The following is a 15855-nucleotide window of genomic DNA, read 5'->3' as shown; positions in this document are numbered from 1 at the left end:
CCACGGGGGAAGGACTCTGGAGCTTGGCCACGGAGTTGTGCCCACGGGAGCTGTGCGGTGCCCATCCGTGGATCCCCAGGATTGCTTCAGCACCCCCAGTCCCACTCCTGCCCATCTCACGCCCCAGCCAAACCCCCTCGGGGACAAGCCCATGGCCACCTGTGGCCGTGGCAGTGACCGCATGGCTCAGCCGTCCCCTGCCGGTGACAGATGGCTCAGCTCCCTGGGCTGGGTAGCATCGGCGGTCAGTGGCCATGGAGGGGGCCCGGCTGAGCGGGCTCCACAAGGGCTCCCAGGGCCCGTGGGTGCTGATGGAGGATCGTGGGTGCTGCAGCACGGCCCCAGCTCCGGCCCAGCCCCAGTCCCGCGCGCTGAGGCCGCCCCAGCTCGCCGCACGTCCCGCCATCGATCGCGGAGCAGCCGCCACCGTCACCGCGGGCCCGCGCCCACCGGGGCGGCTCGAGCAGAGCCGGCCCCGCGCCGCGAAGCCAAATATTTGACTGTGCAAATTGGCGGCCGGATCGATTCTGCTGCGGCTGGCGGGGGCTCGTGACAGACGGACGCTCCTCCTGCTGCACCCCCTGCTCCTGCACCCCCTTACGAACCGGAGCAGCCCTACCTGGAGCACTTCCTTCCCCAGTGCACCCCCTTCCTGGGGCACCCCCTCTCCGCTGCACCCCTTCCTTAGAGCATCCCCTTCCCCAGTGCACCCTATTCCTGAAACCTCCCTTTCTTGGAGCACCCCATCCCTGGAGCACCCCCTCCGCAGTGTCCCACTCTCCACGGTGCACCCCCTCCCTGGGGTACCCCATTCCTGGAGCCCCCCTTCCTTGGAGCACCCACCATTGGACACCCGCTGGGGAGGGGTTGGGGAGGGTGGGGGCAGATGTCCCCCCACGAGGCTGCAGGTACAGGGTGATGTCCCCCAGTGGGGAATGTCCCCAGGTGTGAGCTGGGTGGGCGCCTCAAAACCCACAAGGCAGGGTGGCCTGAGTGTGGTGTCACTACATAGCACTGGTGTCACCAGTGTCACTGCATGGCGTCTGTTGTCACAGGTGTCACTGTCACTGCATGGCCCCCAGGGTGTGGCACAGTGTCAGTGTCACTGCACACCTCCCTGGGGTGTGACACAGTGTCACCATGGCTGCACAGCCCCACTCGTGTCACATGGAGCTGCTGCGCAGCCCTGCGGTGTTGCACAGCTTCACTGTTGCTCCCTGGGGTGTCACATGGTGTCACTGTCACCGCGCAGTGCACAGGGTGTCACTGTCACTGTGGGGCCGCCGGGTGCCACGCAGTGTCACTGCAGCTCCCGTGGATTGTCACACAGAGTCACCGTCAGTGCCTGGTGCTCGCGCTGTCACACAATGCTATGTCACTGCGTGGCCCACGGGGTGTCACCCACTGTCACCGTCACTGCCAGCCCGCAGTGTATCACCCAGTGTCACTGTCACTGCATGGCCCACGGGGTGTCACCCACTGTCACCGTCACTGCACAGCCTGGGGTGCCACACACCGTCACCGGGCGGGACACTCCCCAGTGCCACCCCGGCATACTCCATGGCTGGCACCCACTGTCACTGCCACCGCCTCCGTGTCACACCCCGTCCCCACCGGCCGTGGGGCACCCCCGGGACAGCACAGCTGGTCCCAGCAGCCCAAATCCCCGCTACTCCCACCCCATGTCCCCCTGGGGGGACACGTCCCCGAGCCCGTCCCCTCCGCCGGCCACGCGGCCGTCACCTCCCAGCACTCACCGCTGGCGCTAATTAACTGCCGGTGATGGCAGCCCTTAATTGCCGCGCGGTGGGAGGGTGACGGGCCCCGCCGTGTCCGTAATGAGAGGCAGCGTGACGGGGACAGGGACGGGGGATGTGCCATCCGCACCTTGCCCCCCCCCCGCCTGCGGCCAGGCTCCCCCCGCTGGGCAAGGGAAAGTGCCTGGTGTTGGGCTGGGACACGCTGGGATGCTGCTGTCCCAGGGGTCAGGGCCGACCCAGCTGTCTGGCCAGCTAGCCAGCCCATGGATCAGCTGGCTGGCCACCAGCCAACTGGTCAGCTGGCCAGACAGGCAGACAGACAGCTGGACAGGCAACCAGACTGGTGGTCTACTGGCCAGCCAGCCAGGCAATCAACCAGCCAACTGGCCAGCTAGCCAACCAACCCACCAGCCAGCCAGCCCACTCCCCAGCCATCTACCCATCCAGCTGGCGAGGTGTCCAACTGGCCAGCTCACTGCCACTGAGCCAGTTGGCCACCAACCACCTAGCTCACCAACCAGCCATCCAGTTGTCCTTCAAGGCCACCAGCCAGCTCTGTGGCTAGTGCAGCAGCCAACTGGCCAGCTCCAGGGTCATCACCTCGGGCTGGTCCAAGGGTCCTTCCCTCACTCTCATGTTGATCCATGCTGGAGCCACATCTGCCCTCTCTCTGCCCACAGCTGAATGTCCCCCTCCCATGGCCCCTTCCAGATCCCATTCTGGGGACACAGTGGGAATTTGGGGGACAGCATCCAAACTCCTCGGGGCAGTCTGCAAATGGCCACTCCCTCTCCAGGCTCGTCATCGTGGGCCGACATTGGGCTCATTGGTTGTGTCCAGCTCTGTCTTAATTCCAGCTGAGCCACTCCTGGGCTGAGCCCGCCTGGGCTGAGCCACAGCTGCAGGACCAGGTGGCAGGTGCGGGGGGCACAACGTCCCTGTCCCCCTGGCCAAGCGTGGTCCTATAGGCAGAGTCGGCCACAATGCCGGGAGGGGAAACTGAGGCACAGCACAGCGCCAGCCCCATGACCCCCCTGCCCCGGCCCAGCCATCCTCACCCTTCCCCAAATCCTCCTCCACGAGTTCCACAGCAAGCAGAGGGTGGGGAGGCACAGCCACCCCCCGGCCAAACCTGCTCCCCTGGAGCATTGATTGTCTCCCTCCTCACTGCCGGCATCCCCAGCACGGCCCACCCGCCCCCGCACCGCGCTGCCAAAGCAAACAGCCGAGGGCTCGGCCGGCATCGATTCTGCGGGAGCTGCTGTTTGCTTAACCTTTGCAGAGGAGCGGCGGGCGTTGAGCGGAGCCGCAGCCACCGCCACCGCCGCAGCCACCGCCGCAACAGCTGCAGCCACCGCTGTCACCACTGCAACAGCTGCAGCCACCGCAGCCACCGCTGCAACAGCTGCAGCCACCGCTGTCACCGCTGTCACCACTGCAACAGCTGCAGCCACCGCAGCCACTGCTGCAACAGCTGCAGCCACCGCTGCCACCGCAGCCACCGCTGCAACAGCTGCAGCCACCGCTGCCACCGCTGTCACCACAACCACTGCAGCCACCACAGCCACTACTGCCACCATCACTGCATCCACTGCAGCTGTGATGGCCACTGTTGTCACCACTGCAGCCACCACCGCAACAGCCGCAAGCACTGCAGCCACCACTGCCACTACAGCCACCGTGGCCACCACCACAACCACTGCAGCCACTGCTGCCGCTGCTGGGGTCACCTCCCAGCGTTGTCCCTTTCCCAACTCCTGCACTCCCAAATGCGGCCCTTTGGAGCTTTGCTGATCCGTTCCCTGTGTCCGGGTGGATGGAGCTGGTTTGAGGGGCTGCACTGCACCTCCTCCCCATGCAGGGCTTGGGGACAGGGAGCACCTCAGGGGCTCCAGCCAGTGTCCCCTGGCGTGTTGTGCCCCCTCACACAGCGCTGCTGTCCCAGGGCAGTGTTGAAGCTGCCCTGGCTCTGCAGCCAGCCTGTAGGGCCACAGCATGGGGACACGGTGGCCAAGGTTGGTGGCCGTGCCATGGGCCCAGGGTGATGCAGTGGCCCAGGGTGGTGGCCATGCCATAGGGACACAATGTCCTGTGGCAACAAGGTGACCTGGGGCCATGTCCCCACCGCAAGGATGCAGTAGCCAGGACCAGGGATGTCCCCTGACCCTCCAGGTGAGACGAGTGCCCTGATGCAACCAGGGTGGCCTGTCCTCCCTCTGTGTCCCCGCCAGGGCCACCCCATCCCCACACAGAGCCCCCTGCCCACCCGGGCTACCCCATCCCCGTGCTGGTGGTGACTCATGCAGCCCGTGACCTCGTAAGGCGTATTTTTAGGCACTTGTTAAAACAGAAAGATAATGAGGAAGGGGGGGGGACGACAAAAGTGATGGAGAAAAGAACCAGGGAAGCAGCTGGTGACATAACGGTGACAACTTTGAGGGGGGCATACGGTGCTGGCAACATCCCCATCCCAAAATACTCTCCCCCTCCCCAGCCTCGTTAAGCCCCCAGGAATAATTGCCTCCTTAAAGGCAGCTAATTGATTTCTGCTCGCTGATTAAAGCCTCTGCGGGAGCCGGGGGACATGCGGGGGCGATCGATGGCTGTCAAGCGTCCCCTTGGTCCCCCCTCTTTTGGGGCGGGGGTGGGGCTTGTCCCCTGCGTGTCCCCTGGGGTTTGGGGTCATTGCACAGGCGGGAAGGGCATGAGGGGATGCACTCCCAGGGTGTTCTTTTGGGGACAGGGGGGATCCTGACCCTACGGACCTCACAGGTGCCCCCGAGGTTGATGCCACCTCGGTGTTGTCACCCGGGGCCACCGAACCGCTGTGGCGGGCGGCACTGGGAGCGGCCCCGGGCTGCTCTACGCCTGTGTGTCCGTGTCCCCCTCCCCCGTCCCCGCGTCCTTCGCTCACCCCCGGCTCTGGCGGCGCCTGTCACTTGCCATCGCGTCCTGCTGTCCCCGCCGAAGCTGATGGAGATGGCAGGCGACGGAGCGGGCGCAGCCGCGTGTCCCCATGTTATGAGCCCGCCGGTGCTTAGCCCCCGGGGACGGCTCTTTGGCGTGGCCCGGCCATGCCCGCGGTGGCACCTGCGGGTGCCCCGTTGTCACTGTGGCCTCTGCCACCAGCGGTGACATCCCCTCCCGCGGACCCACGGTTGACCGCGATGGGGGCTTGACCGCGATGGGTTCTTGGCCACGTGGGTGTCACCTGGGCTGTCCCAAAGTGTGGTCCCACGTGGGAGGGGAAACTGAGGCAGGGAGAAGGGGCAGGCCCTGGGGACCATCCCCCAGGGGTGTCCCCAGCTCCACGGGGACGCTCGGAGTTCTCGGGGTCGAGGGTGGCATGGCGTGGGGACAGGGCGTGGCTCGGGTGACCACGCGGGGCGGGGGCCACCGAGGGGTCCCGAGCGCTTGGATGGGGCGGTCAGTGGGGCAGCCGGGGCCGATCCCACCTCCCTGCCTCAGTTTCCCTCCCCCGGAGAGCGGGGGTCGCGGGTGGGCGGGGCGGGGGCGTTCCCACGGGCGTGGTTAATGCGGCGGGGGCGTGTCCGGGGTGGGGTGGGCGTGGCGAGGGGCGTGTCCGGCTGAGAGGTGGGCGTGTCCCGGCGGGGTGGGCGTGGCCCGTGCGGCGCGGGGCGCACCGGAGCCAGCGGAGCGCAGCGGAGCCGCCGCCGCCGCCAGCCCGAGCCCCCCCCGCCGCCGCCGCCGCCGCCGCCCTGCTCCCCCCCGCCGGCACCATTCCCTCCCCCGGGCGCCAGCGCGCCCCGGCCGGGCGGCGGCTCAGCCTGGGCCGGAAAACTTTGCTGGCGGCCGCGGCGGGGGGTGGTGATGGTGCTGGTGCTGGTGGTGCTCATCCCGGTGCTGGTGAGCTCCGCCGGTACCGACGGCCGGTACGAGATGCTGGGCACCTGCCGGATGGTCTGCGAGCCCTACGGCCCCGCCGCCCCCCCGCAACCGGCCGAACGCGGCCCCCTCCCGCCGCCGTCCACCCTGGTGCAAGGTCCCCAAGGCAAACCGGGGAGACCGGGGAAACCGGGACCACCGGGACCGCCCGGAGAACCGGGACCTCCGGGGCCAGTGGGGGCGCGGGGTGAAGCAGGAAGACCGGGACCCCCGGGATTACCGGGACCGGGGGCTACGGGCGCGGTGAGCGCAGCCACCTACAGCACGGTGCCGCGGGTCGCCTTCTACGCCGGCCTCAAGAACCCCCACGAGGGCTACGAGGTCCTCAAGTTCGACGACGTGGTCACCAACCTGGGCAACAGCTACGACGCCGCCTCGGGCAAGTTCACCTGCGCCATCCCCGGCACCTACTTCTTCACCTACCACGTCCTCATGCGCGGCGGCGACGGCACCAGCATGTGGGCCGACCTCTGCAAGAACGGGCAGGTAAGGGCTGCCTATCCCGGATCCCTCTGCGGGAACGGGAGCTCTGCTGCCCCCAAGCACGGGAGAAGGGCTCTGGGTGCTTCCTCGGGGTGCCCCGTCCTTTTCCTGGCCTCGGCGATGCACCCTCTGGGTGTTCCATCCTTCTCCTGGCCCCAAGAATGCACCTCCAGGGTACCACATCCTCTCTGTGCTGATGACGGACTGTGGGTGCTTCCCCGGGGGCCCTGTCCTCCTCCCGGCCCCAGGGATGCACCCCCAGCGTGCCACATCCTTCTCCCAGTGCTGATGATGGGCTCTGGGTGCTTCCCCAGGGGCCCCATCCTTTTCCCAGCCCCAGAGATGCATCCCCAGGGTGTCACATCCTTCTCCCAGTGGCAATGATGGGCTCTGGGTGCATCCCTGGCGTGCCACATCCTTCTCCCAGACACGGACATGCACCCCTGGGGTGCTTCATCCTTCTCCCAGTGGTGAAGATGGGCTCTGGGTGCACCCCCAGAATGCCCTGTCCTTCTTCTATCCCCAGGGATGTACCCCTGGGATGCTCTGTCCCTCTCTCGGTGACAATGATGGGATTTGGGTGCGTTTCCAGGGTGCCACATCCTTCTCTTGGGCACGGAGGTGTAACCACAGGGTGCCCTGTCCTTCTCCCAGTGATACGATGGACTCTGGGTGCACCCCCGAGGTGCTCTGTCCTGCTCCCGGCTCCGGAGCTGCATTCTCAGCGTGCCCCATCCTTCTCTCAGTGCCGGAGATGCTCCCCCAGGATGGTCCATCCTTCTCCCAGTGGCAATGACGGGCTCTGGATGCGGCCCCGGGGTGCTCCGTCCTGCTCCCCTCCCTGAAGGGGCACCACTGGGGTGCCCTGTCCTTCTCCCAGGGACAATGAAGGGCTCCGGGTGCACCCCTGGGGTGCCCCATCCTCCTCCTCCTCCCATTCCCAGGCTCTCCCCTGTGTGCCCTGTCCCTCTCCCAGTGCTGGGGACAGCCACCATCCGACCTGACGTGTCTCCAGGGGTTCCCTCAGCTCTTTCCTTGGTCCCGGAGGTGTGCCTTGGGGTGTCTCGTGGTGCCTTGGGGCAACCCCCCCGCGCCCCTCGGGTGCCCTGTCCACCCCCCCACCCATGCCACTGTCCCCGCTGGGGTCCCTGTTGGGGACAGGGCTCCTCCGCAGGGACAGTGTCCGCACTGGCCTTGAGGGGGGCAGCGTCTGCCCCGCTTTTGGGGGGCTGCACCCCCAGCCCGGAGCCGGCTCTGCTGCTGCTGCTGTGTCGGGAGGGACGTCCCCATCCCCGGCCGGGCTGCGTGGGGACACGGCGGGGGACTCACACCCCGAGGGTGGCTCCATCCTTCTCCCTCCCCGCTCCCGCATCCCCCCGAGCCCATCCCGCTGGAACCCCCAATGCCAGGACTCAGCCTCGCCGCCCCCGCGCTTTTCGGGTGCCCCTTTTCCACGCCATATCCCCCTCCCGGCCACGACTCGAAGGACAAGATGTGGCTGTGACCCCCGGCATGTCACCCGAGCTCAATTCCCCTGGATGTCACCGCAGCCGGCATTCCCGCCGGGATCCATCCACCCCGCTCCCGCTTCCCATCGCTTCCTCCGGCATCTCGCCCCGCGCTGCATCCTTGTCCTGAGGATGCAGGACCCCGAATTAACCGAAAACTGAGTTACCACCCCAGAAACAGCCGGGGTGTGAGGGAGGGAGCGGGAGCCTTGTCACGGCCACCGCGCTTCACCCCCCGGTTCTGAACCCTTCTGAGCGGGAGCACAGCAGGAGCCGCTCGGCAGCTTTTCTCCATCCAAACACTTCAAATTTCCTTTTATTGGGATTTTTTTTGTCCTCCCCCGCCCTCTAGCCCTAAATTCTGGGGGGTCCCAGCGCCGCTTGGTACTTCTGGCTCTTTCTGCCAAGCAGCATCCGTGTAACTCCGGACTGAGCACCCCAAAAACTCACCTCAGCCCTTTTGCCTCCCACAAAGTATTTTTGGGGACCACCCCAAACCTTCCTACCCCCCAGCTCTGCGGGGCATCGACATTCCTGGATTAATTTCCAGAAGATGTGGAGCCCCTTGTCAAGAGGAGCTGCGCTCGGGCGGGTGATGCAGCTTAATTAACTGCTTGTTAATTACTAACAAGGCATCGCCGCATCGATATCTGTAAAGAAGATCCCCCCCAATGCTCCAAATAATTTTAAAAATGGGGTTATTTAGGGGGTTGCAGCCCAAAACCCTCCGTCCCTGGCATGGTGTGGGGTTCCCGGTGGATAAAGGTTGATCCTGGCATCTTCACAGCGAGTCAGAACTTGGGGGGCCCCCCCGACCCCCAAAAATCCCCTGGGTGCTGCCGGTTCGGGGGCAGCCCATCACCGTTGGGTCGGGGCTGGAGTTAATGAGAGCCAGGGGAGCTGCTACTGGTGGTTAATTAGCATTAATTATTATTTTTATTAGCCCGTAGCTGAGACGAGGGCAGCGGGAGGGGGACGGACGGAGGAACGGATTGATGGATGGATGGATGGATGGATGGATGGATGGATGGATGGATGGATGGATGGACGGACGGACAGGGCTGGTACCGGGTGGTTTTGGGGTCCCGGTGGTGTAGGAGGGCCATCCATGGCTCAGGGAGGGTCTCAGCCCCAGGGGTCCCTGTTGGGGACGGTCCCCAAGGGTACACAAGAACCTGCTGGGGGGTCCTGGGGGCACTCACTGCCCTGTTTGGGGGTCGGGGGGGCATCTGCTGATGCACCCAAGGGCCCTGGGGGGTACCTGCGGCTGCGCCCAGGGGGATCTGAGGGGGGGCACTCAGGGGTGCTGGGAGGGCGCCCTGAGCTGTGCCCGAGGATCCTGAGGAGCAGCTGCCACTGCATTTGGGGGTCCTGAGAGGCAGCTGCCGCCACGCCTTGGGGGTGCTGGGCCATGGTGGGACGTGGGGCACATGGTGTCCCAGAGGCCCCGAGTGTCACTGCACATGGCAGCGCCTGCTGTCCCCTGTCCGCCTGAAAGCTCTTGGGTGCAGCCCCCTTTGGGACCACTTCAGAGTGTCCCCAGCACCGGGGACACCCCCAGCATTGTCACTGAGGGCAGGGACAGCGGCTGCAGCGGAGTCCAGGCTGGGGCCAGGCCACCCCCATGGCTCCCACCTCCCGGCTGTGCCATAGGGAAACTGAGGCACAGAACCGGACAAGGGGGTGAGGCCATCGCGGGGGGCCGTGGTGGCAGCCCCCCCTCCTGTGCCGCTGCGGTGCCGGGAGCGGCTCAGCCCGGGCCCAGCGCTGCCATTTATCTTCCCTGGTTAGCGAGGGCTGGCGGGCGCGCGGTGACGAGGCGGCTCCCTAACGAGGGAAGACGGATGGCACCGGGCAGCTCCAGCTGTGGCGGGGGGAACAATGGTGGGAGCCGGGCGCCAAATGGCTTTTCCTGGTTCTCCTTCCTCACGGCTTCTTCCCCCGCTCCTCTTCCTCAGCAAAACCCCGGGAGAGGCAGCGTCCCCTGGAGATTGGGGCACTGTGACTGACGGGGATTCAGGGTCCCCCACCGGGAATGGGGACTCTCGCGGTGGCAGGGTAGACACAGAGGGACTTTTAGCAGGGTGACAGTGCTGCTGGTGGCACGAGGGACGCGGCTGCGTGGGTGCGAGCAAGTCCTATGGGATCACCAGCCTGGCTGTCAGTAGGTTCCAGAGTTAACAGCAGCTGACCCCAGCACCGCAGGCTGCCGGTGGGCTCGGGGACGTGCAGCTGCACCCCAGAGAGCAGTGGTCCCCTGGGACCCCTGTCCTGGGGACAAAGGACAGGACTGCGCGGGGCCAGCCGTCCTTCCCCCGCCGCTCCGGGACACGGCAGCGGCTCGCCGGTGCCTGCCCGCCCCGCATGAGCCAATTAAGAGCCGATTCTCGTCGATTGTAATTAGCGGCACCTTCTCCCGGCGCAGCGCTTCTGCATTTCACTTGGGATTTCACCAGCCGCCTTGTCACTGTCACCCAGCGCCGCGATCTCCCCGCGAGGCGCCGGCGGAGATTTGATTACCCAAAGAATTCTGCAGCGGCAGCGGGCTCCAGCCACGGGGCCGCTTCTCCAGGCGGTGACGGCTCCTCTGGCTGTGCCGGCACCCAGGAAACCTTCATGGGCGTGCGAGTCCCTGTGAAGGGGAATTTGAGTTTAGCCCTCGCCACACGCTCACGGTCCCTGTGCAGCTCCTGGGAAGTGCTTGGGGATGCGCTGCGTTCAGTGGTTTGGTTTGGGACTGGGCTGGGAGATGGGGTCCTGTGCCCCAGGCATGGTCCCGTATCTGAAGCCAGAGACAGGGTCCTGTGTCTGAGCTGGAGTCCTGCATCCAAACCTGGATCTGGGGTCCCGTGATGGAGCTGTGGTCCCACATCTGAGCCGGGAGCTGGGGTCCTGTATCTGAGACATTATCCCACATCAGACTCTGGAGCTGGGGTCCTGTATCTGAGGTGGGGTCCTGCACCCAAATCCGGAGTCAGGGTCCTGTGCGAGAGCCGCAGTCCCATGTCTGAATGTGGAGCTGTGGTCCCTTGTTGGAGCCGTGGTCCCATGTCTGATCCACGGTCCTGTATCCAAACCTGGATTTGGGGCTCTGCGTCAGAGCTGTGACGGTATCAGAATGCAGAGGTGGGGTCCTGTGTCTGGGCTGTAGTCCTGCACCTGAACCCAGAGTGGCAGTCCCATGTCTGTTCCATGGTCCTCCATCCAAACCCAGAGCCGCGGTCCCGTGTCTGTGCCAGCGGGTCAGGGAGAGGCTCTGGGTGATGCTCGGAGGAGCCGCCTCCAGCCGGGACCCGGTCACCCACGGGTGGGGATCCAGGGCACCCCACGCTACCCCGGAGCGGGTGGATCTGATGTGGGTGAGGCGGGACCCGGCGTGTCCCGTGGGATCCACGGGCCGAGGCGTGTCCTGAGCCGATCTCGCGGTGTCCCCTGGGCAGGTCCGGGCCAGCGCCATCGCTCAGGACGCCGACCAGAACTACGACTACGCCAGCAACAGCGTCATCCTGCACCTGGACGCGGGGGACGAGGTCTTCATCAAGCTGGACGGGGGCAAAGCCCACGGCGGCAACAACAACAAGTACAGCACCTTCTCCGGCTTCATCATCTACTCGGACTGAGCCTGGACCCGCGGCACCGCCCCCGGCACCCCCCGCAGCCGCCCAGCCCCGCGGCATCGCCCCCGGCATCCCCCGCAGTGACCCCCCAGCCCCACGGCGTCCCTGTGCCGTGGTTCGGTTCCCTGCTGCCCCCAGCTCCCCTCGCTCCTGCCCAGCCCCACGGCATCCCCCCCTCCCCGCGCTCCCGGCTCCCTTCGGTGCCCAGACCCCCCCTTTTCCCGGTAGCTCACACCAAGGCTGCCAGCTGAGGGCTTGGGGCTGCAGAGGCTTGGGGGGTGGCAAGAGGCTGGGGGTGCTCCCCGCGCTGCCTCACGGCACCCCCATCCCCGGCTGTGCCCCCCCTTGTCCCGCCCCTGCTCTCTGCCCGCCCCGGGGCGGTGCCGGGGGTCTCGGGGGGGTCCGGCTGTACAGACACGCGGTGTCCGCACGGCCCCGGGCGGGGGGGCTGTGCTGGGGCGGGGGGAGTCGCCGTCCTGCCGCCCCCTCCCCCGCCGGGGTGACAACATGGTAAAGCAGAGCTGTGATCTCTCCCCGTCTGCTGTCTGTGTCCCCGACGTCCCCCACCCTGGGGACGGGGTCTTCCTGCCGCCGCCACCCCCCCATCCCGACGCCGCTTGGTTTATCGAATCAGCCCATCCCCCCGTCCCTGTCAGTGGGGCCGCTTGGGGTGCCGCCACTACCATGGCCCTGTCCCCAGAGCCGGGGTGGCCCCATGTGGGGGTGTCCCCTGAGTAACACAGCATTGCCACTGTGAGGGGAGGGGCACGGTCAGGCCACACAGAGCCACCGGGACCCTCGGGCACACACGGCCGTCACCGCTGCTTCGGCACGGGCAGGACGTGGCCCAATTAGAGGTGACAGCGGGTGCCCGGGGCCAGCGGCCGCCTCCGGAGTGGCTGTGGTGGGATCAGAGAGTGAGAGCCCTGGGGACACGGAGTGGCCTTAGGGGCAGGACGGGGCTGGATGTCCTCCTGGCTGTGGGTGTGTGTGGTATGTGTGTCCCCAAGAATGTGTGTCCATGTCCCCAGGTGTGTGTGCGCGCGTGTGTGTGTGTCCCAGGGGGTTGCGTGCATCCCCTCAGAGGGGAATGTGTGAGTGTTCCAAGCGTGTCCCCCCCCCGGGGGAGTGTGCCCCCAGGTCTGTATGTGTGTTCCCCCAGGTGTTTGTGTGGGTCCCCAGGGATGTGTCTGTGTCCCAGGGCTGTGTGTCCCTCAGGTGTGTGTTCCAGGTGAGTGTGTCTGTGTCCCACGTATGTGTCTGTGTCACAGGGGTGTGTGTGCCCCCAGGTGAGTGTGTTCCAGGTGTGTGTGTGTGTTCCAGGTATGCGCTCCCTGCCCCAGCTCTGTGTGTGTGTCCCAAGCCTCGGCGGATCCCGGCGCTGCTCCCCAGCATCGCTCCCAGCTGGAGGCGGCGGCGAGGCCGGGCTGAATCGCAGCCCCGAGCAGAAGGTCCCCGAGAACCGAAGCCCCGCCCGGGGACCCTCCCGGACCCTCCGGGACCCCCAGGACCTTCCAAGCCCCCTCGCCGCCGGGGCTCGGAGCTGCTGCTGCTGCCACGGGAGCCGCCGGCAGGGGGCGCGGGTGGCGGCGAGACTGCAGCTCCCATGGTGCATCGCGCGAGGCTCCGGACTACAACCCCCATGAGGCACCACGCGAAACGCAGCCAATGGGAGTCGGAGGCGGCGCGGGGCCAATCAGGGGGCAGGGCGGGGCCTCGCGGGCAATTTAAAGGCGGCGCGGCGGCGGGAACCCGCCTGGAGCGGAGCGAGGCGGGAACGGGGCCGGGAGCGGGGCACGGCACGGAGTGGGTGCAGGGCCCTGTGCGAGGGGTTTTGGGGCCCCAAAGAAGGTGCAGGGACAGTGAGGAGGCCGTGGCTTAAGGGGGCATCAGATCGTGAGGGGCTGAGCGGGCAAGAGGGGACAGTGTTACCGCTGTGGCGTAAATAGTTACAGGAGCGGTTTGGAGCCGAGGAGCCTCTCCCCGCGGATCGCCCTGGATCCCCATTCCCGAGGAGGCTCCGTGAGCAGCACCAGCGTTCCCAGGGACCGGCTCGTTCCACGGGGTTTGTGCCCCAGCGGCCACCGCGGGCGGCCTGGGAGCTGCGCAGGAGACCGCGATGGAGGGGCCTCAGAGCAACCACCGCGCACTAAACGCAGTGTCCAGCACATGCTGCAGGACAGGATCGTCAACAGTTTCCCACTTCATCCTTTAAAACGCTGAAAGGACTCTGGGCTCGCTCTTTCCCCCCGAGCCCAGCTCGGATCCTGCTCCCCTGCAGCCGCAGCAGGCGCAGCCCAGCCCTGTACCGCCCCACTGCAGTGACTGCACCAACGGAGAGACTCAAACCCGCTCTTAGAATTTATGTGGAATCTGCTCAGGGAATTTTAACACTCTCCCTTTGTTTCCTCCCTGCTGCAAAGATCCCAGGTGAACTCACGCAGTGCTGGGAGTTGGATGTTTGGAGAAGGAAGATGGGCTGGGGTCCCATATGGCTTAGAAATTGTTCAGGAAACTTCCCAGCCATCCATCCCAGAGCTCCCGTGCCAGTAACACTCCTGCCCCTCCAGGCTGGCACTGAAGCCCCTTTGCAGCAGCAGCTCCAGAGATTCCTCAACAGGAATTCCTCCCTTGCTTTTAGTGGGGCATTCCTGCTAATACACTCAAAGGGAAAAGTTTCAAGGGTTTTAACACTGCCCTGACACACAACATTATTGCAGTTACCAAACAGAACAGAATTAAGGTCAACAGAGTTGCCATAGGCCAGAAATTATTTCCGATATAAAATCACAAAGGATTATCAATATAAAATCACAAAAAGTGGGTTGATCATTCTCTACCTATTGACATACTGGTCAGTCACCTGGTGCTGGCAGTTGGATGTTTGCAGAAGGAAGGTGACCTGAGGTCCCATCTGGGTCAGAAACTGTTCAGGAAACTTCCCTGTCATCCATCCTGGAGCTGCCCTGGCAGCTACACTCCCACCCCAGACTGGCACTGGTGGGGCCAAGGCCCTCAGTGGCTCTAGTGTCCCAAGGGGCCTTGTTGGCTCCCCCACACCCCATTCCACAGTTGCTCCTGGTTTCCTCTCCAGCTCAGCCCCAGAGCTCCAAGAGTGCAGTCCCAGGCTCTGGTTTCTTTATGGAATTTCATTGTGGTGCAGCAGCTCAATAACAGCTTGAGACAGAGCCTCTGGGGAGGGACTCCAACAAAGGAACCCCCAGGCTTCCATCCCCTCCCAGTCTGTGCACCTGGCAGTGGGGTCTTCCTGCTGTGTCCGAGTGTCCAGTCACCCGCCCGGTGCCGCAGGGCCCTGGGCCCTTTGGGTCATTGCCAGGCCCTGGCCCATTGCCGGGGGCTCTGGCCATTTCCCCTGCAGAACTCACCCTGGAGCTCCCAGGGCAGCTGCCTCCTGAGCTCTCTGCACTAAATGCGCACCTCAACACGAGGGACCCTCATTACACACCACGAACTGCGACAGAGCAACATCCCCCAACACCCCAATCCACAGCTGCACCCACAGGCTGGAGCTTCCTTCATCCCCTTTAAAAATCCAGCACACAAGACACGGTCCCACAGGACATCCTCATCCCTGAACTGGAGGGACACAGGTGTGAAGGGTGGGCTGTGAGTGGGTGAGGAATTGGCTGGCTGGATGCAGCCAGAGGGTTGTGGGCAGTGGCCCCATGTCCTGGGGGAGGCCGGTGACCAGGGGACCCTCAGGGTTCTCCGGTGGCACCAGGGCTCTGCAATCCCTTCCTCACTGACACGGACAGTGAGTCAAGCCCACCCTCAGCACGTTCACAAAGGTGACATGAAGCTGAGTGGTGCAGGTGGCATCCGGGGGGACCTGGACAAGCTTGAGAAGTGGGACCAAGAGAACACGATGAAGTTCAATAAAGCCAAGTGCAAGGGGCTGCACCTGCACAGGGACAATCCCAGGCACCAGCACAGAGTGGGAGAAGAGCTGGGAGCAGCCCTGTGGAGAAGGACTTGGGGGTTCCAGTGGAGGAAAAGCTGCACCTGAGCCAACAGTCAACACCAAACGCCAAACTGCAGCAAAAGAGGAGTGGCCAGAGGGGTGAGAGAGGGAGGGCTGCCCCTCCACTCTGGGGAGCTGTAACGAGATCATCTTTTCGGGTCCCGTCCAACCCAAACCCTTCGGTGACCCCTGTGGTTCCACGAGAATGAATCGTCGGGGGTGCCGTTGGTCCCGGCACAGTTCCACGGCCGCCAGCGGCACGAGCGACAGCGTTCCGGGGCTGCCGGGCACCGGCGGATTCCTGAGCGCGAGTGACAACGGCCGGGCTGTCCCGCGGCCGCCGCTCCCGGCAGCTCCGGCCGCGATGGCATCGCTCAGCTGCGCTCCGGTCGCTGCTCTCCGCACGGAGGCGATTGCAAAGCCCCTTCTCGGTGAACGTGGCACACTGCACACGTCTCCAGGCACTGCCGAGCCCACGCGTGGGTGGTGCCGTCCCCGCTGGGGACGCGGTCGCTGGGTCAGTTCTGCTGGGCTGGGCTGGGGAGGGGCCGGGGGGCGGAATGGGGACACGGGGGTCTGGAGGGAAGGGAAGCCGGGCT

The 15855-nt window shown here is 65.5% G+C and overlaps 1 protein-coding gene across 1 annotated transcript; it reads left to right on the top strand.

Moving 5' to 3' along the window:
• The first annotated feature begins 5443 nt into the window (after window positions 1–5443).
• Window positions 5444–11806, top strand: C1QL1 (complement C1q like 1). Its single transcript, XM_048313860.1, has 2 exons — window positions 5444–6152; window positions 11098–11806. The coding sequence occupies exons 1-2, from the start codon at window positions 5592–5594 to the stop codon at window positions 11275–11277; spliced, it is 741 nt and encodes a 246-aa protein (XP_048169817.1). The 5' UTR covers window positions 5444–5591; the 3' UTR covers window positions 11278–11806.
• The last annotated feature ends 4049 nt before the right edge of the window (window positions 11807–15855 follow it).

This window comes from Corvus hawaiiensis, chromosome 1 (genome assembly GCF_020740725.1).
Source record: "Corvus hawaiiensis isolate bCorHaw1 chromosome 1, bCorHaw1.pri.cur, whole genome shotgun sequence".
Lineage (NCBI taxonomy): Eukaryota > Metazoa > Chordata > Aves > Passeriformes > Corvidae > Corvus > Corvus hawaiiensis.
This window is presented reverse-complemented; position numbering and strand designations above follow the sequence as displayed.